Source organism: Glycine max, chromosome 3 (genome assembly GCF_000004515.6).
Source record: "Glycine max cultivar Williams 82 chromosome 3, Glycine_max_v4.0, whole genome shotgun sequence".
NCBI classification, from domain to species: domain Eukaryota; kingdom Viridiplantae; phylum Streptophyta; class Magnoliopsida; order Fabales; family Fabaceae; genus Glycine; species Glycine max.
The window spans coordinates 36,589,797-36,612,741 of record NC_016090.4 but is presented as its reverse complement, the minus strand read 5'-3'; the positions used below and the strand labels follow the sequence as shown (position 1 = coordinate 36,612,741).

Here is a 22,945-nt window from a genome sequence, read left to right as displayed (position 1 = left end):
AAATCTAAAATTTCCATGTTCTCCCAAGAATTGCTGGACACAAGAGAAAGCACCACCAACCAATCTTTATTTGATTTCAAATCGTGAAGGTGGCCATTGCATATGGAGAAGATACGGGGAAAATTCTAAAGTGTATCCTGAAAAGCTTTGAATTGGTCTCTGGTCTTAAGATAAACTACAATAAGAGAAAATTTGGGTGTTTGGGCAAATCCGAGGACTGGTGTAGGGAGGCAGCATCTTCTCTCAATTGTAGTCAAATGGATATTCCATTGTCTTACCTTGGAATTCCTGTAGGGGTCAGCTCTAAAAATAGGTCTGTGTGGCAGCCCATTATTAGCAAATGCGAGGCTAAACTTACAAAATGGAAGCAAAGAAATCTATCAATGGGGGGTAGAATAACCCTCATTAATTCAGTCTTAACAGCCTTACCCATTTATTTGCTATCCTTCTTCAAGATTCCTAAGCTTGTGGTGCAAAAGATTACATCTATACAAAGGAATTTTTGATGGGGCAGCCTCCAAGACTCCATTAAGATTCCTTGGGTGAGGTGGGACATAGTCTGCCTACCTAAGAGTAAAGGTGGGTTAGGGATCAAAGATTTGATTAAATTCAACGAGGCTTTGCTTGCTAAATGGGGGTGGGAGTTGGCAAATAATCAGAATCAGTTGTGGGCCACAATTCTATTGTGTAGATATGGTGGTTGGAGGGATTTGATTTCTCATAGGAACTGCAGTTTAGACTCTCCTTGGTGGAAAGACCTCAAGGTTATCTTCAAGCAGCAGCAAAGCAACACAATTTGTAAAAATAGCTTTATTTTGGCCATAGGTAAGGACGGTCCATGGAATACAAACCAAGTACTTATTGGCTTGACAACAAAAAAAACACTCATTGGAAATATATATGTTTAGCAATTACCATAGACTCGCTGAACAGGAATGGAGAAATATGACATAATTAGATTTTTCCTTTCACAAAGAATGTAGAAGAAACTAAAGACCTTCTCTTTTAGGGGTACAAATAATTTGAAATATAAGTAGAAATTGGCCTTCTGGGCAGAGAAGATGCTAATGAGGATGACAATTTGATAACACTAGTGCATTGACTAGAACTTGCTTTAGACTTGGTCATGCAAATTTCATCATGCTTATGTGTGTTACATTACATGTATTACAGGTGTATGCATGTGAAAACAGAAGAGAATGTCCATGACCTTGAATGGAGGAAAGAGATACAAAAGCAGAAAAATTGCATAAAACTGGATGATGTTGGGCTTTCACATAATAGAGGAAGAGAGAATATATATATGTGTGTGAGTGTGTGTCAATCTCCTGCAGAAGCAGAAGGAACAAAAAGAAGTGGAAACCAAGCAATTCCAAAGTGATGATGCACAGAGAAGAGAGAAAAATTTGAGTGACCCAAGAAGAGATGTTTTTCTTTCTTTAAACTGACCAGAGGAATATCTTTATTTTCTATGTTTAATTTTTTGCTTTTTTCTCTTGCAGAGGGAACAAAACAGCTATAAAGGAGCCTAAAGAGTGTGTGAGAGAGGAGTTATGGGGTCTATATATATGAAGATGGCAAGGCAAGTGTTGAAAAAATTGGGTCGGAAGAATAAAAAACTCACAGTGAAAACTTTTTTTTTTAAGAAAATGTTTCATAAATACTCCATATATTATCCTACACTTAGAGAGAAAATAAAAAAGAAATAAAAAATATAAATATAATAAAATTTATAATGTGATAGCAAAAAAATATTGATGATGTATTTAAAATGAAAAATGATTCACCTACAATTATTTTTAATCATAAAAAAATGTATGATTATTTTTTTAATTACATTACGTAAGAAAAAAAGGGTGGAATTTGGGGTGTCAAAATCTGAGTGCATGACACAGATAAGAGTTGTTAAAATACATAAGAAACCAGTTCTGGACTTATCAAGGGCTGTGTGAAACCAGTTCCAGTAAAAGAAAAATGTACATGTATTTATATTGTTCACATTAAATTCTTGGTATGAAAAAAAAAAGGGAAATGATAGTGGAAATGATGGGGGAGGGTGGAGTAAATGAATAAAAATGCAGTTTTTTATAGGTTGCAATTGTTCTTTGCTTCTAATTAATGAGAACATAAATATGCAACCTTACGCAGCACATTGAAAAAATAACAAAGTAAAACCCTTGCAGGGGAAAATTTTCATTTGGCAAACATAATACATGAGAAGGAAAGATAGAAAAAAAATCCAGTTCTCATAATTAATGTCAAACTCACCTATATACCCATCGGGTCAAGTGGCATAAATAGATGTAAAAGGATGTGTTGTATTGTCGAGCCTTTGTCATGTCTGAATAATGTTCGTTATAAAGGTGAAGGGTCTAAGGTGTTAGGGAAGCGGAGAAAAAAGAGACAAACTTTTTGCCAAGAACATAAAGAAAAAGGAGGGAAGTGAGGTGTGTGAATGCGTGGGTCAGAGATGAGCCAGATATGCTGTGGTCATTTCATAGCACTTGTATGCAGACACAATAACGTGGGTGGGTATTTGGCTTGGGCCTCTCTCTAGGAGCATGTGGAGTCTGCCAAAGAGTGAGGGAAAAACTAACAAAAAAGAAAGGAAGAGGTATAGTATATTTTGGTGTGCTTGATACTTCAAAGAACTTCTATTCATTTTAGAGGTTTATTTACAGACATTTTTATCAATCAAGTGTATGGAGTAACTAATAGTCTTAAAATTCAAGTATTAAGTATATGGAAGTGGGTTAAATACTTTAAGCAAGAATTTTTCCACTTATAATATATGTATTCAATTTGACTTAATCACTACTAAAAGAGAAGGTCTTTAGTTTCTTCTACATTTCAAATTATTTGTACCCCTAATGGAGAAATATGAAATAGTTAGATTTTTCCTTTCACAAAGAATGGAGAAATAGGGAACCAAAGCAAGATTTTAGAAAGACTTCATTGTGATGCACAGGAGTTGAGAAACCTCCAAATCACCATACAAGATTTGATGAAGAAAGTAGACATAAATGAGAAGAGCACAAAAGGAAAAAGTGTTGAGTTTGGTGAGGTGAAAGGGCATCAATCAAAATTGACATGGATGCATTTAATACCAACTTACTGTATTGGCAGTAAGATTGCTGAATGAACCCATGGTAACCATTCAGTCTACATCTTACTGTATTGGCAGTAAGATTGCTGAATCACTTGGCAAAGCATCAATCAAAATTGACACGCATGCATTTAATACCAACTTACCAATCAACAAAAAAAACTAAGATACACAAAGTTACCAACCAATAAGAACCCATAACAAAATTTTATATTTTTAATCATTTCTAAACGCACAAAGTATATTTAATAAACAAAAAGTACCTTGTGGTTGTGGCAGCAATAGATTCAAAAGCTGGTTCAGTCCTTATGCTTGTGGCAGCAATACGTTCAAAAACTTCTTGAGTAACTCTTCCAATCGATATAACTTCCTCTGAAAAAATGTAACGAAATTAATTGTCAACTTAGAAGATAAGGATCTCACTCTCAATTACGCATTCTAAACCTTATCACTAGTATTCATTTCATATACTATTTTGTAAGTACTAAAAAAATATGTTTAAAAAATACAAAGATATACCATTAACGTTATAGACTAAAAACAATGTGAAACATTTGATAATGGGCTAAAAATAGCAAAAAGTATTATTTAGAGAATTAAAATGGAAATAAAAATAAAACAAGGGAGGAAAAACATACTTTACCAACAAAAGAAGGACACAATAAAAATAAGCAAAACACATGTTATTCTTCTACTATCACACACTATCATTTTGCAGAGACACATCATAGGACAAAAAAGGTAGACTAAGAGGCACCAAGAGAAGAGACTAATAGACTAATTCAGAGAATACAAAGTATTGAATTTCTTAAGACTAATGTATGTTTTATGAGCCAAGAGTTTCTTTTATTATTAATATCTTGATCTGAGTTACATTGGTGTTGATTTTTAAAGTTTTGGTTTTCTGTGTTGTTTCCTTTTTTTCTTGTTCCTGCTTGATACATGTTTGCTAAAATGGCTGAACCACTAAAATGCTATATCTTTCGGTTATTTTGGTTATGGAATGTTTATCTGGAGTATAGTCTCATGTATACCTCTCAATCTGTGGATTAAGATTGGTTTTTAAACAAATGTTACTGATATACTTAGTAACACTCTTTCTAACACACTATCTTCTATTGGGTGAAATTCACATACTTACTACTAAATTTCCCATCTCATTTGGTGAGTTTCATTTCCAAAATAATAGGACACACATGAATTTCAACCAAAAAGAACTGAAATTGTTTTCAACTTCTACTGTTCATAGTGGCTACATTCATGTTCACCGGAAGCTCTTCATTTTGAAAATTATACTATTGTCTGGTAGAAATTATGATATGATCTATGTATCTACAGTTTTAGTCAATCTCTACGTGATACGTAGTTGAGTTTTTCAATTCACAATAAAGACTAGATAAAACTCAATATGTATCATGGCTGAAACCATTAATCTGAGACTATATATATCAAGACTAGATAATCCTTTTGGCATATTCAACGATGACATTGTTACGGCAACTCAACACATTAATAATCACATTTTAAAAGTCTTACTTAAGTAAACCCCTAATACTATAACACATATATATTAGCAAACAAGAACTCTGAGTACTTCGACATCCTTACCTTGACAGTAGCAAGGTCGCGACACCACTCCAAAGAGCACGACTTCGGCTATGGCGGTGGTGGGAACAACAGGTAGCTACGGTGGGCACGACGGAGGTCAGGGAACGGCGATGTGAGGGTGGGCACAAAAGAGATCGAGTGGGATGGTAGAATGTGCGCTAGGTTTTAGGTTTTCGTCGTAGAATTTTCGAAGACAGGAGATGAAGTGTTGAATCAATATGGAAACACGAGTATATATAGTACGAAATTTACGACGGTGTATAAGCAACACCGTCTTTGTATACTTTTATTTCTACGACGGTGTCTTCAAAAGCACCGTCTTCGATAAGTTGAACCAAACGTACAAAGCCGGGGTTAAATTCAAACGTCGTCGTTTACGAAATGTACCGTTTAAAAATCGTATATAATTACGTAAATGCCACCGCGTTGACTACTACGTCGGCTACTGAATGACCGACGTAGAATGTGCGTCGTAAAATAGGATATTTTTAGTAGTGATTATGATTATATACCTCAGTTATAAAAGAGATCCTAGATTATAATAAAAAAATTAGATAAAAAATATATTGATATATATTTTAATATATCTTAAATTATAATAAAAAAACTAAATACTGGACATATATTTTAACAATTACAGCTTACTAGATAAAAAGAGTCCGAGAAAGTTTCCAATACGACAGTACGTGTAAGTAGGACTCAGTTTAATAATCTGAATTTGCGGATAAGAAGCTTCCATGCAATACACTTTTGTCAAGAGATATTAGTAAATGTTTGAGTTGGACGGGAGGTATAAGCCATCATAGTAGACCCACAGAAGAATTTTTTTTTAGAGGTATATATATGGCATCGTGTATGAATCTTATATACATCATGGACTATGTCATTCTTGCTCTCATTGGAACCTGTTGATTTAACTAAACAGAAGTTGACTTTGAAGGTTTAGACGGCTTCTAGAATCTAGTTAATCATCACAACCGTGTTTCTTACAAGTCAATAATTTTACACATGCCATTGTTGACTTGGCTCAATATAACTATTCACACAAGAATCTCGTTGAACTTATAGGGGGGAGGAGATACATCATACATGTTACCGAATCTTACCTTATCCACTAATATATTAGAAAGTGGTATTTACAAATTAAATTAACTTGTTGGTTTCTTGGTTCGTTTATTTGGTTGGGAACCTACCTTATATTCAGAATAATTGTCACGCGTTTTCTTTTTTGGCCGAACATTTACATTTTCATTTTTTTCATGCATATTGTGTCGCATATATATTGGAACTAGTCTCTCATAAAGTGGTGATTGTTCAAATATGTATGAGGAGAGATGTTTACATCTAATGTCCAATCATGCTTCAAATAGGATTGTAAGAGAATAATTGTAAAAAAAAAACATACATATGAGACTTGAACATGAATATGTTATGCATATTTTTTTCTCTTTTTTTCTATTCTCATTGTTCATAGTAAAATATTTTCAATTCGAACATAATTATTTCTTATGATACTTATATCAAAACTTTTAAAAGAATACTACTACTATATATAATTCTACGCACGGGATAATGCTTCGCAAATTCTTAAGAAATAGGAAGTTATAGAAAATTCCTTAAAAAAAAAAGAAGTTATTGAAAATATAAACTTTTGTAAAGAAAGTTTCACAATAATAAAAGTAAATTATACTAAAATTTACTTGTCAACAATATTTTATGGGCTTAAATTGAATTTTAGTTTTCCTATTTTTTTAAATTCATAATTTTCCCTGAAATTTAAAATAACATTTATTCTCTATATTTTTCAAAATTTGTAATTTTAATCTTTTTTTTAAATAGAAATATTTAATTTTTCAATTTTATAAAATCAGTGTTTTTTTATTATTCTATAAAACCAAAGATGTTATTTGTTAGAGAATTAACATTAACGATAACGTAGATTAAATAGGTAATCTCGTGTCATATCATCAGAATAATTTCTTATTATGTAAATTTTTTGTTGTATTATTTGAGAAGTGAAGCAGCATGTTATTGAGTATTGACATCATGTTCAGTAATAGTAATATTGAGTGTCTCTTTGTTCTACCAAAAAATATATAATTTAATTATTCCAATATTATTCTTATTTAAACATAGAGTGAATTACATACATGAGGTTTTAAGGATAGAAAATGATTTAATAATTAAATTAAAAGGAATGAATAGTTTAAACTCATTTCTTTAAATTGAAAGGAGAGGAAAATGATGAGAATATGAGATGAAATAGATTTTAACATATTTCATTCCATTTTATTATACTTTAACCAATCAAACAGATTAAAGTTTCATTTCATTTGTTGTGTTGTACGTAGCTCTTCTTGTCAATTGAAAGGGTGCTAGCCTTAACTGTACCATCTCCCGTTCTTAGATGTTCAGCATGCATGGGGCATTTTCAAGATTCCCTTAAGTCAAATTTTTGGTACCAACAAACATGGAAAATTGATCAATCTTTTTATGAAGCTAGCAACTTTATTAATACATTGCCTCGTTTAAATGAACCCACATGTACAGTACAGCAAGCAATGGAAGGTCACCTACATTTGTCTTTGAAGTTAACACTCCACCAACCGTCGATCTCATCATTCTTCGTATTGCACACATCATTCATCAAACTATGAACGCATTTACGTCTTCTAAATAAAGAAAATGAATATTCCATGTCAAAAGAGTGCGTCTCTGTTATATTACCACATAAATTTTATTTTTATTTTGCTGTAAACATCTCATAGCCAAAAATCATAGGATTAATCCTCTAAAGCGTAGAAATTATTGAGGTGGCAAGTCTTACAATTTCTTAACAAAGTTTTCTTTATATGCATGCTTAAAAATCAAACCTATCAAAGGAATTTATTCTATAATTTTATTAGTACATATTAATATAATCGTTATGCTAATATTTTATTTTTTATGAGAAATCGCTATGTTAATATAAAACATACATTGTTAAATAAAGTTTGTCTTGATTGTTCAGCTTTCGGTAAATACAGTTATAAAAGTATATACTCTAACATTACAGGAAAATCAATATTTAGCTTAAGCCAAAAGTCTATATTAAGCAAGAAAATCCCGATGTTAAACATCTACTATTTAGTGACGGCCATGCATTGAACACCAACACTAATAACCTTTTTTTTTTAATTATTATTATTTTTGTTCAACACTAATATTAAAGTGAAAGTTTGCATCGGTCAATTGAATTGGCAGACTAATGTTATCTATTTCGATATTATCTAGCCCCACACTAGGGTGACTACTTAATCGGATAACCTAACTTTTCTAAGCTTATTTTTTAAAATATTTTTAATATAATAAATAGTTCTTTTTATGTATTTACCTAAATTATTTTTTTAAGAAGCAAATTCTGTTCATTTCTTAAAAAACAAATTTGTATAAAGTACTTTTTGAATATACTCGTTTTTAATTACTTCTTTTAAATTTAAACAAACTGGACTAATAAATGTTATACACTAATATATTAAAAGAAATATCAAATATTACACCAAAACTGTTATAAACTGAATCAAATAAATTAAAAAAGTATACAAAATAACTAAAATAATAGCGGATGTAGAAAAATAAATAAAAATAATAAAATAACGTCAATCAACTTACATGAGTTTAAATAATTGTTATAATGTGAAGACAAAATTGTGTAGACCATCAGTCGGTGACGGATGTACATTAGCAAGAATGGAGGCAATTGCTCCCAGATTTTTTTTATACTTAAAATCATATTGTAATAATTGTTTTTTGCCCCCATGAAAAATTATGTATTTCCTTCATAAAACCTTTTTTTTAACAAACGTAAAAAGTTACAAAAGATAAAAGATAGAATAAATTATATTTTATGATGAGATTATGTATTTTGTAAAAAAATATATTTTCTTATAAAAATATTATAATTATTTTTTCTCATTAATTTTTTTTAGATCCACCATTACTATCAGTGGACTTTATTTGGCCTTTTCATGGTTTATGATTTATTTTTTGCTGGAAAAAATTATTATTATTATTATAACATTTGATATTTTAAGGCTAAAAATACTTAAATATTTTAAATAAACAATTACGGAGTAGATTTTGAAACCACTGATCATTTACTCCTTGATTGTCCTTTTGCTTCTAAATTGTGGAATTTACTGCATGATTTGTTGAACCAGAAAGTAGATAAGTCTTTTCTCTCAAGGCATCCGGCCTCTCTATTCATAATCAAAGTTGGTCGTCGCAAATGAGGGATGTAATCCTAGATGTCATTACTTTAATTTCTTGTTTGGGGCATTTGACATATGTCAAAAACAAAAAGAGGTTTCAAGATATTCCGATCAGCTTGTTGTCCATCAGGTTATCTCTATGGTGAAGGAAAAAAAAATCAATATTTCTAAAAATGCAACCGCTACTTACATGAATTATTCCACGCATGATTATTAAACTTTCAAATTCTTAAATTTTGGAGTTAACTCGTTAATTCTTAAGAGTTTATGAGTTCATTTATCTTATGCGAATTAATTTGTGTGTAAATTTTCTTTTTAGTAGACTCTGGATAGACGCGATAAACTCTAAATAAACTCGATAAACTCCTGAGTTTACCACCGAATCAACAAATCAACAAGTTAAAAAAATTAGACTAAAAAATAAATCATTTTGGATTGTTTTATGTATGTTTGGTGTTCAACATACCTCTCTTTGGTATGTTATTTCCGAATCTAACAACATCAAACCCTTCATGGAAATGCTCTAACACTATTATAACATTTGCAAGTTATTATTTAGTAAGAATGTATTATTAGACTTTAATTATTTAAGTATTGTAAAATTTATGATTAATTATTTTTCTTGATTATGTTGTTGAAATGTTTAATTGATATGTTATTTATAGATATTTTATTATTATTTTTATATGAAAATAGAGTTCATAACAAATTCTGATAAGTGTATGTAAAATAACCTTGATTCCATGTAAGAGTTCATGACCTTTTGGATGATGGGTATAATGGAGCACCCGAGAAAGCTCATTCTTATCAAGGATGGCATCTAGCAGCCACCCTTGCAGAGGTGGATCAAGAGGCAATCCAGGTAATGCTGGTTGTGGTACGTGGTATTTTTGGAGATAACCTTGGTGGCTATGTTAGTCGTTGCTTTGCTGCTAATATAGGCAACAACTTCTCCTTGGCTGATGAACTGATGAGAGCCATTCTAGGTATTGAAATGGCCGCTACAAAAAAGTGCAAGTATCTTTGGTTAGAGAGTGTGACTCTTTAATTACTGGTAGTTCAATCCCAAAAGTCTAGATTTGGTTCCTCTGAAAGCGTAGAAATATGTGGATGAACTGTATGAAAATAAATAAATAAAATGATTTTTTAGTTGGACATATATTTAGAGAAGCCAGCACTTGTGCAGATTTGTTGGCTTTTCATTCTCATTATATTATCGACTTTTTTGTGGTGGGAAGCTCCTCAAAATGTTTGTTATACAGACTATTTAGTTATTTTTTAGAATACAAGATTGAAAAAATTATTTCACTTTTATTATGAAGTTATAAAAAAATAATTTTTAGAAAAGACATAATCTCCGGTTCTACTAATATTTATTCTTATATATTCCCATGAAACAAAAATACTTCTTTGTGAGCAAAAATTCATATATATTTCTTACTAATCATTATTTCACTTCTCTTTCATTGTTCCTTCCTGATGCATGGTTAAATTTTTTTCAATCCCACAAATTTCATTTGTGCTTAATTAATGTTTACATAATTTGATTTACTATCAATTTCTTTCCTACATTTTACAATAATTTTTCCTTTTCCTCCAAAGTTTTTTTTATATTAGGCAAATTTTGTTTCTCTTACAATTATCGTAATCATCGAACACATGAGGATAAAACAAGAGGTGTAATGAGAGTTTTTGTGATAAAAATATTTTAATAATTTATAAATAAATATTCTCAAGAAAAATAACTCAATTAAACATGTTCTAATAATTTTAGGAAATATAAAAAATAATCTTAACCAATTTTAATAGTTGATCTAACATATTTTTTAATAATATCCGAAAATAGCATTCCCATGTTATATATAAAAAAATCATGGGGACTAAAAGATTATCTATCCCCATAGGTTTGGTTTTTCTCTCCATGATTTTGTATAATCTTTCCTCTTTTTTGGTTAATGCATTGAGATCACATCCACCATGTCCTAGTGTGCCTGCCACCTTTCCTTTATGCTTTATAAGAAAAATTAACAAGCAATGGAAATATTTGAACAATTATTTGGATTTCTAATTAAATTGAATATAAGAGTATATTTAAGTAAATGACTTAATTAAATACCTCTTGTGTCAGTTATAAATGACAAAAATCACTTATTTTTTTTATTTATCAAATATAAGCAAAAATTAACTAATTTTTCTTTATTAAATGAGATTATTTTAAAAAATATCATTCATTTAATAGGATCAAAGATTTTTTTATTAGTTAAAAAACTAAAAGTAAAAATTTTTATATTGGGAGACCCAAAATTGCACTTTTAATAATTTTTTTTTGCGTTTTCCCATGACTTACACGTTAAAAAAAATCTTTTTAATTTTTTAATCAATATCTTTAGAACAAGAATTAACCAGATCATTTTTTTATATTTAATTTCAAGTTTCAATGAATAATAATTTAAAGAAAAAAATATTTTTGTTTTTCAATTAACACAATTGAATGAAATTAATTAGTTTCTTAATTCTTAGTAAGTGGGAGATTCATTTTATTTTCTTACAATAAAGACTCGAAGGAGTATATAGTACTCAATAAGAATTTATTCACAAGTTGGACTTTAGAGTTTAATAAAACGCGTAAAAAACTTATGTTCATAAATTTATTACTTATAAAAAATCATTAAAAGAAACCTAAATCTATAAAAAAAAAGTTATTTTCTATAATTAATTTTCATAAATCTAAATAAATTCGAACCCGAATAAATTACCGAAAAATGCTTAAAAATTGGGCATAGTGGATGTGGCGGCGGCATTGAAAACGATCATACTTTTCCTCCGTCACAATTGAATGACCTCCACCGGAACACCCACCGGCCCACTTGGCAGGAGTTAATTAATAGCCTTTGTTTAATTTTTTTTCCACAAAAGAAATAAATTTCAACTTTTTAGGTGCATGACAAAGTACATTGGCTGAACTTTATTTACACCACCACCCTTCCTTGTTGACCAAATGATACTTCCCAAATTTTATTTTTTTCCCAAAAAGATAATATTAGTATGAAATAATTCATTAAGAAAATAGTGATTAATTTCGTTGTCATACCTTTTTTAATATAATTTTATTCATACTCAAAATGAAATTTAAATTCTAAATCACTTAATTAAAAAATATAATTTATCATTACTTATATCAATCATTCTTATTATTACTCTTGTAATTTCACTAAACACAAAAGGGCAGTCAAAGGAAGTCACTCATCATTATCACTCAGTCCACACTCATCACTCATCCAAAAATAAAAAATATTAAGTTTCCTTTCCCAGAGATAGAGAGAAATAAAAAATAAAGAAATAATAATAATAATAATAATAATGAAGGAAGACGAAGTCTCTGCGAAACAAGTTTGACCCTCTCTGAGTTACGTTACGTTCCATGATGCTTCCAAACACGCGCTAAAATTCATCATCATGTATCAATTCATACATCCATCCCCAAAAACCCTTCTCATACATACATAAATCCACCCTCTCAACTCTCAATTCCATTTCACACCCATCCCACGCGTTTTCATTTTTCTTAATTTAATTTAATTTCATCCCTTTTTTTTGGGGGGAGAAAAGAAAGAAAGTATTTCCTTCCATTTTTCTCAGATCTGCGCAACCTCGTTGCCCCCCGAACATGGGAAACTGCTGCGCCACGCCGTCCACGGACGAAACGGCGAACAAGAAGGGCAAAAAGGGAAAAAAGGAAAACCCCTTCGCGATCGACTACGGTTTCAACGCCACCGCCGCGAACGGGTCGAAGCTCACCGTTTTGAAGTCCCCGACGGGCCGCGAGATCGAGGCCCGCTACGAGCTGGGCCGTGAGCTGGGCCGGGGCGAGTTCGGCATAACCTACCTCTGTACGGACAAGGGGACCGGAGAGGAGCTGGCGTGCAAGTCGATCTCGAAGAAGAAGCTTCGGACGGCGATCGACATCGAGGACGTGAGGAGGGAGGTGGAGATCATGCGCCACTTGCCGCAGCATGCGAACATCGTGACCTTGAAGGACACCTACGAGGATGACAATGCCGTTCATCTTGTTATGGAGCTTTGTGAGGGCGGGGAGCTCTTCGACCGCATCGTGGCGCGAGGCCACTACACCGAACGCGCCGCCGCCGCCGTCACCAAGACCATCGTCGAAGTCGTTCAGGTTCGATCTGGTGCTTTTCAGTTTGTTTGGTTGTTGGATTTGAATTTTGTGTGGAAAATTGAAAATTGAAATGTCTTACAGATTAACCACTGGTCTTGAGTTTGAAACAAGAGTTTTACCACTCGTAACGGGTTGACTCGAACAGGATTGTCTCTCTCTCTCTCGTGGAGGATACCTGTGTACAAAAAATTAAAGTTAGAATGTCTTTTGGGGTTGGGAGAATTTTTTCTTTAACGAGCTGATTTTTTTTTTTATTATTCATAGAAATCGAAAACAGTGTGAGGGGGTTTAATACAACTCGTACACTCTCCTCGGTCATCTGAGCTAGACCCGCTTGACATTTAATGGGCTGATTGTTTGGGTACACTGTTTATTGTGTGGGTTTTCACAGTGAGGATTGATGGGGTATAGGTTATTAATTGGTGTTTACTCTGTTGTGTTTGGGGTTTATGAGCTATTTTATGAGGTTGTGCCCTTTTTTTTTTTATATATAATACGGGGTTCAGTTTGTGTGCTTTTGGGAATCTTTGTTCTTTTCTTGCACCAGTGTGTACCTTGGTGAAATAGGGATTGAATTGTGGTTGTTGTGTTGCAGATGTGCCACAAGCAAGGTGTGATGCATCGGGATCTCAAGCCAGAAAACTTTTTGTTTGCAAATAAAAAGGAAACTGCGGCTTTGAAGGCTATAGATTTTGGGTTGTCGGTGTTCTTTAAACCAGGTAACGCTTTTAGTTGGTGGTCAAATCGATGAGTGTTGTTGCTCGATTTTCATTGCATTGCAGCAATGGTGCTTATATTGATTTATAGTTGACTGAAAGTTTGCCATCTTCACCAGGGGAAAAATTTAATGAGATTGTTGGAAGTCCATATTACATGGCTCCTGAGGTATTGAAGCGAAATTATGGGCCAGAAGTGGATATCTGGAGTGCTGGAGTAATTCTATACATCTTACTTTGTGGTGTTCCACCTTTCTGGGCAGGTTAGTTTTGTTTTATGAATGATGATTCTAAGCTTTTCGGAGACTGAGATCTTAAATGGTCCACTTTTAAGTCATTCTGGAGTTCATGCAACCAATCCTGTAATGCAAATATGAGATGCTTAGATGGCTAATTGCATTACTTGAAGGGATGTTATTCCCTGGAATTCATCAGCAATGCTCTCTGTTGATGTTTCACTCTTATGTATGGTCTCATTCTGGTGTTTCACATTTTTCTTACTCTGTATTTGCATTTTTATGTTCAGCATTAGAAGAGCGGAGATTTAATAAATTTAATTGTTCAATCTTCCCCTTCACTTCAGTGCTATTTCTTTTTCATTATTATTTGTTGCTTTTAGTATCTGGTTAGTTTGATTTTCTAATTTTTTTGTCTCTCTTCCTTTTGTAAAATGAAGAAACTGAGCAAGGAGTTGCACAAGCAATCATACGATCTGTTGTTGATTTCAAAAGGGATCCATGGCCAAAAGTTTCTGATAATGCAAAAGACCTAGTGAAGAAGATGCTAGATCCTGACCCGAAGCGGCGGCTTACTGCACAGGACGTTTTAGGTAACGTGCATTGCATATAGAATCTTGAGAGACGAGTAAAAGTGTAGATTTTGCATAAATTCTTCTGCTTAGCATATTGTTCTTTTTTCCCTTTAAATTTTGCAAAGTTGAAATATGAGGATCGTAACATTAATTCTTCACTAAATGCAGATCATCCATGGTTACAAAACGCAAAGAAGGCTCCTAATGTTTCCTTAGGAGAAACTGTTAGAGCAAGGCTCAAGCAATTTTCTGTAATGAACAAGCTTAAGAAAAGAGCTTTAAGGGTAATGTTCTGAACAATATTTGAATACCAGTTGGCACTCGGGCAATCATCCGTGAAATGTTAATCCATGTAATAATCATTATAATTCATGAGTTACTAATTTTTTCTTGATGGTTGATATTTCACATGAACAGGTGATTGCTGAGCATTTGACGGTAGAAGAAGCTGCCGGGCTAAAAGAGGGATTCCAGGTTATGGATACAAACAACAGAGGCAAGATTAACATTGATGAATTACGAGTAGGGTTGCATAAACTTGGTCATCAAGTTCCCGAATCAGATGTCCAAGCTCTTATGGATGCTGTGAGTATTACTTTACTATCACCTTTTATCTCGAACCTTTATTAGACAGCTGATATTTAAAAATAAAGTACCTTTATATAAGATTGAGGTATTTTATTTTTTTTTCAGCGTATTTTCTTTTTAATATGTGAAACGAAATGCAAACTTGGATCTTACTTAGTATAACTGTATTAGTTAATTTGCAGACCCCAATAACTTACTGGTTCTTTAACTTGGTATGCTTAACTAAAAAACACCAGAAGCAGGCATTCTTAATTCATTTCTTCCCCAAGTGCCATTTCCGTTCTTCCTTAAAAGAAACTTCACAATTAAAAGTGCTACATGGTTGTATAATTTCTGTTAAATCATTCTATAACACACATGCCCTAGGAAGGTTGTCTTGTTCACGTCCTAATGTTTGGGAGCTGCTTTCACAGGGTGATGTAGACGGGGATGGGCACCTAGATTATGGAGAGTTTGTAGCCATTTCTGTTCATCTGAGAAAGATGGGAAATGATGAGCATCTTCGCAAAGCCTTCCAATTTTTTGATCAGAACAAAAGTGAGTATATTGAGATTGAGGAGCTGCGTAGCGCCTTATCTGATGATCTTGACACAAACAGTGAAGAAGTTGTCAATGCAATTATGCATGATGTGGACACAGACAAGGTCAGTTCATTTCTATTTCTACCTTGTAGATCAAGTTCCTTTTAGTTTATTTTTTTGAGGTTATAATACTACAAAAGTAGATATTTTGTCACCGAGTTTTGTTTCTAGATATGCAGAGAAATTGGATATAGCTTTGCTGCATTCTTAATTTTCTTTTTGTTCTGTTGTGTTATGCTTTTTTTGCACTGAGAAGGATAGCTTAAAAAAATCTGTGCCTATCATAGTCACTTCTGCATTTTTTAACCCTTCTGGGTTCTCTCCATCATTTGGTGTTCTGCACCTATATGGTGCTGCATAGTGAACTTAGTGTGTTTTAAATTTAAAAAAATGTTATAATTATACTCTTATTTGGAACCTTCCATTAATCTCTTGTCCTCATGAAATTGCAGGATGGAAGGATAAGTTACGACGAATTTTCGACTATGATGAAGGCTGGCACAGATTGGAGAAAAGCATCAAGACAGTACTCACGAGAGAGGTTTGCCAGTCTCAGCCTTACGTTGATGAGGGACGGGTCATTGCATTTAAACAATGAAAAACAATGACGGTAGATGACTACTTTAGAAATGTCAATTTTTACTTTGGAAAGGAAAATTTGATAAAGAAGTCTATTTTTTAATTTTAACTTTTCTCTTAATTGTAATTCTTTTCCCGAATACCCCATTTTTGGGTGAAAAAGGATAGGATATTGGCCCCAGCAGTGTTGTTTGTGATTTGAAGTATGTATTTTTTTGGTTTGTTGAGGTTGTGTTAGGAGACAGGAGAGGGTTGGTTGGAGGGAGAGGACATTGAACAGGTTTTCATTTGTGGCTGTAAATATTTTAAATTATCACGCTTTATTTGTAATCTGCCATCTTTACGCAAACCGTGCCCCATGAATAATGTCTAAAATCTTGGTACACGATTAAGAATAATCATCATGGAAATCAATTTTAACAATTTGTGGGGATACTTTTGGTAGAAGAAAAAAATATTTAATAGGAAAAATTACAAGTGACCTTGAATAGAAAGGCTATTATTGACAATAATTATTTGTCCACTTATTATGATATACCACAAGGTTTCGTGGCCCATATTAAAATTTAAGTCTTAGTTTAAACCACTTAACCGTCGTTAATTTGAGCTGTTGGTTGAACTGAGGACATGGATTATAAATTCTTTGATATTCAATTTGGAGTATATACAGTATCTTCGATTCTCACAGGTAAAATAACTGTCTTGAATTTGAAAACACACTCTTGTTATGTGTATCATAATTATGTCACAATGTCAATTACTGACTATGCAAAACTATTACATTAGCGTGAGGAAATTCATAATGGTAGAACTTGGCAAACAAAATGAACCGATACTAAAAGATCTCTATTTAGGCCTGAGCTCGCCAACCAATGGAGCAATTTAATACTTCTCTTTCTACATTAGATTGGTATATGTAGAAAGGGTTTTGTATCTTATAATAACCATGTTTTATTAGAGAAAACAAGATACAAATAAAATCAATAAATCCTAGCAAATGCTGGTGATCTTACTATAATTAGTTACAAACGTGAGGGTCCTAATCTTTCTTCTTGAGTTAGGTTTTAAGTTTTTATCTTGGTGGCAGTTAGGTTTTAAGTTTAATCTATTTTAAATTTTAAATTTTAATACACTATCAAATCCTTTTGGAATTGTAATGTGAATTCATCGGTAAATATCATCAAAGAGTATTAAAATCCTACACCAAGCAAATGAACATAATATCTATGTTGAATCCTTAGTGGAAACAATTTTTAGTCAAATTTTATTTATTTTCTTGTCAAAATTTGGATTAGTCAAAGTTCATTTCCCATGAAAGGTTAAGACAAAAGAAATCTCTTTTGATGGAGTAAAAAGAATATCTCTTTTGACTAAATCTCAATTTTAGTTCCTAATATGATCATTGATGATCACTCTAACCTCCATTTTTATAAAATCACATTCATCTTAATCTTTTTATCGCTTTTTTAGTATTGTTTTATTGAAAAAGAGACTAAAGTGAACGGTTTTTACAAAGTAAAGGATTAAAATCATAACAAACACTTATTACTTATAAGGTTAGAACGAGAGTTTATTCTAGCTCTTTTCTCCGTTCTTAGATCTAATAAAAGATATCATGTTCTTTTTCTTAAGAGGAATAAACATTTTCCAATTTGGTTTAAACTTTAAACTGCATGGGCCGTCATGATAGTCTTTAAGCGATTACAATGAGCCTTATTTAGATCACCATCCTGCACTCTAATTTGTACTTTTGTTAAAGCTAAGTTTACTTTGTTGATTTCATCAATGATCAATTGATTAGTTTAAATAAAATAAAATGAACTTGGTTGTAATAAAATGAACTTGAACTTGGTTGTAATAAAATAATAGGAGAACAAATAGATTGAAGTTATCAATCCAAACTTGCAGGCTAAGAGGCTAACCATTCAGTATACAATTTAATTTAATTCTTATTGTTAACCTTAGTATGTTGAATTTAAATCTCACTTTTATGGTGAACAATTTTTAAAATCTAAGTTAAAATCTAATCTCTGTCCCCTATTTAATCAAAACTAAAAATATATGACTTTTTCTATTGTTTTTAGTTTTATTTAATATTTTTTATATTTTTGTATATTGTTTTATTTAATATCTTTTATATTTTTGTATATTTTTTATTTAATAATTTTATATTTTTATATTATTTTATTTAATATATTTTTTTTATAAATGAACCACTAATAAAATGGAGTTGTGGTTATATGCACGATTTTAAAGTAAAATTCAAATATTAAGAAAAAATATAGAAAATATTAAATAGATAATATATAAAAATATAAAAATATTAAATAAAACTAAAACTAAAAATATTAATTTAAATAAAATTATTTACTACTTCAAAGTTATATTTTAAAAAAAATAAGAAGTCATAATTTTTTTATGACGTTAGTAGAAAAAATAAAAGAGAAGTAAAAGTCGTAAAATGATTTACTACTTTAAACTTAAAAGTCATAAAATATTCTGATTTATTTCTTATTATATGATTTATTCCTTTTTAAGTATTTATTTAAAATTTATCCCTATTTGATAATTTAGAAAAAAAATTATCCTTAAATGATGATTTAGTCAAAATTCTAAGAGTGTGTTTGGATGAGGAAATTTAAAATTATGAGAAATTTAAAATTTTAAGAATTTTAAATATTTCAATTCAAATTCTTTTATTTTCAAAATTTTTTGTTTGAATAAAAAAAATTAAAATTGTGAGGGCGAAAAAAATGAGTCGAGAGTTCGAGAATGAGATTTCGGAAACTTTTAGATGAAAAAAGAATGAATGTTATAAAGAAAATACGAGAACATTTTGAAAAGTTTCTTTCATAAAAAGAGAATTACAATTTTTCATCTTTTAGAAGGAAATTAAAATTTTATATTTTTAGTTATTTAAAATTTTAAAAATTTAAATTCTTCGTAAAAAACATTTAAATAATGAGTTTTAGATTAAAAAAATTTAATTTCTCTAATAAATTATTTTCCTCGACTAAAATTCTATATCTAAACACATTTTTAAGTTAATTGTTTAGGTATGATATTGTATGATTCCTATGACAATGATTTCTCTTGGACGGTTTTATGCATTAAAGGGGTAAAAGTTTAAGATCCAAGTTGGTTTGCCACTTGTTATCTTGTCCGTCGACCTCTTCCTACTTCTTGTCTTATGCAATGTACCTCACCTGATTTTTCTCCTTGATGAATGGCTACATGTTTATATTATCTACCAGCGATTCCAACTTCATATAAATGATTAGGGGACTCTAATAATTGAAAGTAAAATAAAATAAAATAAAATAAATAATGTCCCTTAAACAATTGATTGTAGTGACTTATCTCAAACTGATTGAATATTTTTTAAAGCTCTAGCCTTTTCTACGATAACATTTCTAATCACTTTCTCCTATTTTTTTAATTTTTTTTTTTTGTCTCAGATGCTCTATCTAGCTATGGCTAAGGCTTTGATGCTCTAAACTTCCGGGTCCAAAATTCTTCAATGAATTTGACTGTACAATGATTTTATTTTATAATTTGCTACTGATTGAGTCATTGTCGATCGTACAACTGTCAGCCATGTCTGGGTTAACAAAAAGACAGTCAGCACACAACACCTATGCAAAGCATACAAGTTCCTCTATTTTTATTTTTTAATTAGCTCCATGATCCAATTAAAGAAGAAAAAGTTACACGTATACTAAAAATTATGGTATTAATTAAGTTGCAAGCTTTTATCATCACTTGCTGCACAAGCACAAGTCATAGTAGCTAAGGGAAGGGACCTAGCTATGCCAACCCGAGAAACTGAGTTTAGTGCCACGTACGTACCAATTAACAATCACATGTGCAGCAAAAATTAGGAGTTAATCGACTTATAGATTGTGATTTGGATCTACCTTTTGTCAATACATGCAATAAAACATCAATTATTGCAACTGGTGGTTACATCAATTATGGTTACATTTGCCCTTAATCAGATTTGAATATGTATGTTGGTATAGGTTAGCGTCACGCAAATTAGTACTATTTTTATTATTCATTTGTTGACAACCAAAGCATGTGAAGCATTTTTTTTTTTTGGTGTGTGGGTACAAACATTCTTGTGTTTTGACTTTATGAAAGATTTTTTGAGAAAAATATAATGTTGGGGAATTTTTATGTCTAGAAATTTTAGAAGAGAGGAATGGAAAATAATCGATTTTCATTTCTCTCTCAGTCTTTTGAGTTAGTATGCTCTTGTGCTTAAGTCTCAACACAAACAAATCAAGAACAAAAAGATATTAAAACAGAATATACTCATGTCATAATACGAACACTAGTTCCTTACGACACCCTTGTGAGTTGTGAGACATCTCCCACTGACCTTCTTAATTAGCTTCTTCTCACTCGACCTCTGTTCTACATCTGGCGTGGTTGTGTCTTGGTGGTCCAGGGAGTTTCGAACCCTATAGTTTTCCACAATTCTGGGATTCATATTTATCATTAAGAGTGTATTTGGATGGAAAAATTTAAAATTCTGAAAAATTTTAAATTCTAAGAATTTCAAATACTTCAATAGAAATTTTTTTATTTTCAAAATTTTGTGTTTGGATAAAAAATTAAAATTATGAGGATGAAAAAAATGAATGAAAAAAAAAGATATGATTGGTGTGTTAGTTATACATGTTTTTCTTTTATGCTCACACTCGATCGATATTTTAGGAGTTCAGACGGTGTTTCTTGAAAAAGACGATAAAAAGAGAATTTCAATTTTTCACATTTTAGAAGGAAATTGAAATTCCAAATTTTTAGTTGTTTAAAATTCTGTTTTAAAATTTCAAAATTTTAAATTATTCATAAAAAGCATCCAAACAATGAATTCTAAATTACAGAAATTCAAATTCTCTGATAAATTATTGTCCTCAGTTAAAATTCTCTATCCAAACTCACTCTAAGGTTATCAAACTCGAAAATTTACATAGACTCGTGAGAGTTTTATAAACTCAACTCGTGGATTCAACTAATAGATTCATAAGAATCTATTTCATATAAAAATAATAAAATATCTATAAATAACATACCAGTAAATCATAAATTTCATAATATTTATCATTCTCTATAGAGAGTGATGTTATTAGAGAACATGAGTTTGATGATATTAAATGTGAAATTATTTTTATTCGGAAACAACATATTAAATAAAGGTATATTGAACACTAAACAGTCAAAAAATAACTTTAAATGACTTATACTTTGACCTAATTTTTTTTAACTTGTTGTCTAGTTGACTTGGTAGTAAACTTGAGAGTATACCGAGTTTGTTTAGAATTTATTAGTACTCAAAGTATACTAAAAACATAATTTACACAGAAATTAATTCTCAAAAAATAAATAAATTTATAACTTTATAAGAATTAGAGTTTGATAACATAAATTTATTGTTGGGTTATATTCGGAAGATGATGGGTTCACTAAGTTGGACAATGACATTTATATCATGCACTTTTAGTGTTGCAACGAATATCTTTTATTATATTTCTAAATTGTAACGGGAGATGTCCGTCAAACACTCAGCAGAGCCGTTAAATTGGAATTTAAATTTTCTAATTTGTTGAAATGTAATGGAAGATGTCTGTTGTAACACTCGCAAGAGCCGCTACAATGGAATTCAAATTCTAATTTTTTGTTTCAAAGTACTTTTCAATGCGTTTGTGAAAATTGCTGCCAGGCTCTAGATATAGATAAGATTCTCGAAATTTTATCTTATTTTATCCACATATTTACACACATAAATATTCATGACAAGATTATTTATAAATTATTATTAAAAAGTTGTTCAATAACTATATATTAATAAATGTTAATAAAGTTATAAAAAATAATTTCATAAATTTATTTAGAAAATTACATGACTTTGTTTTAGACATTTAAGTTATTTTATAAAATTTATTTATTTTTATTGAGAAAAATAAAAATAATATCAATCTAAAGTATATTAATGGAAAACAATTCTAGTTCGCTTTATGAGTTAACTCTCGAAATTAAAGTTAAATATAAACTCACGTTCTAACACATATCAAAATTTATTTTACACCATATTATTTACATATTACATTAAAAATGTTAAGGGTGAAGAAGTATATTGAGAAAATCTAAATTCCACGCTAGTTAAAAATAGTATTAAAATAAGTAAGAAATAATCTTTACTCTAAAGTATTGAGTTTGGTTCAAATTAAACTCATATTCTAAAATTTTTGTTTTCAAAATGATTATTATTTATTACCTTAAAACTTTTATTATACTTTAAAAGAAGTATTATTGTTTTATAAATGTTTATATACATTTGACTATTTATAAAGTAGTCTAGTTTGTTTGGACGATTACGTATGATAAAGTTTTTGAATTTGAGTTTATTAATTAAGTTAAAATAGTTTCATGTGTGAAGTGATACTATACCACTAAATTAAAAAAAAAACAATAAAAAATGTTTCGCACCGAAAATTAAATGATGATGGTTACTTTAATA

At 30.7% G+C, this 22,945-nt stretch overlaps 2 protein-coding genes across 2 annotated transcripts in view; one reads left to right on the top strand and one right to left on the bottom strand.

Annotated features, from left to right (window-relative positions):
* The window catches only part of LOC102660314 (uncharacterized), a 22,980-nt gene extending 18,713 nt beyond the window's left edge, over window positions 1-4,267 (bottom strand). Inside the window, exon 1 of the mRNA XM_041014040.1 lies at window positions 3,370-4,267. The gene's annotated coding sequence lies outside the window, so the exon portion shown is untranslated. The remainder of the gene's footprint in view (window positions 1-3,369) is intronic.
* An 8,076-nt stretch (window positions 4,268-12,343) lies between these two features.
* On the top strand, window positions 12,344-16,749 carry LOC100808399 (calcium-dependent protein kinase 32). The gene is made up of 8 exons (XM_003521134.5): window positions 12,344-13,144; window positions 13,740-13,863; window positions 13,980-14,123; window positions 14,537-14,689; window positions 14,840-14,955; window positions 15,089-15,256; window positions 15,673-15,903; window positions 16,293-16,749. The coding sequence occupies exons 1-8, from the start codon at window positions 12,632-12,634 to the stop codon at window positions 16,446-16,448; spliced, it is 1,605 nt and encodes a 534-aa protein (XP_003521182.1). The 5' UTR covers window positions 12,344-12,631; the 3' UTR covers window positions 16,449-16,749.
* The last annotated feature ends 6,196 nt before the right edge of the window (window positions 16,750-22,945 follow it).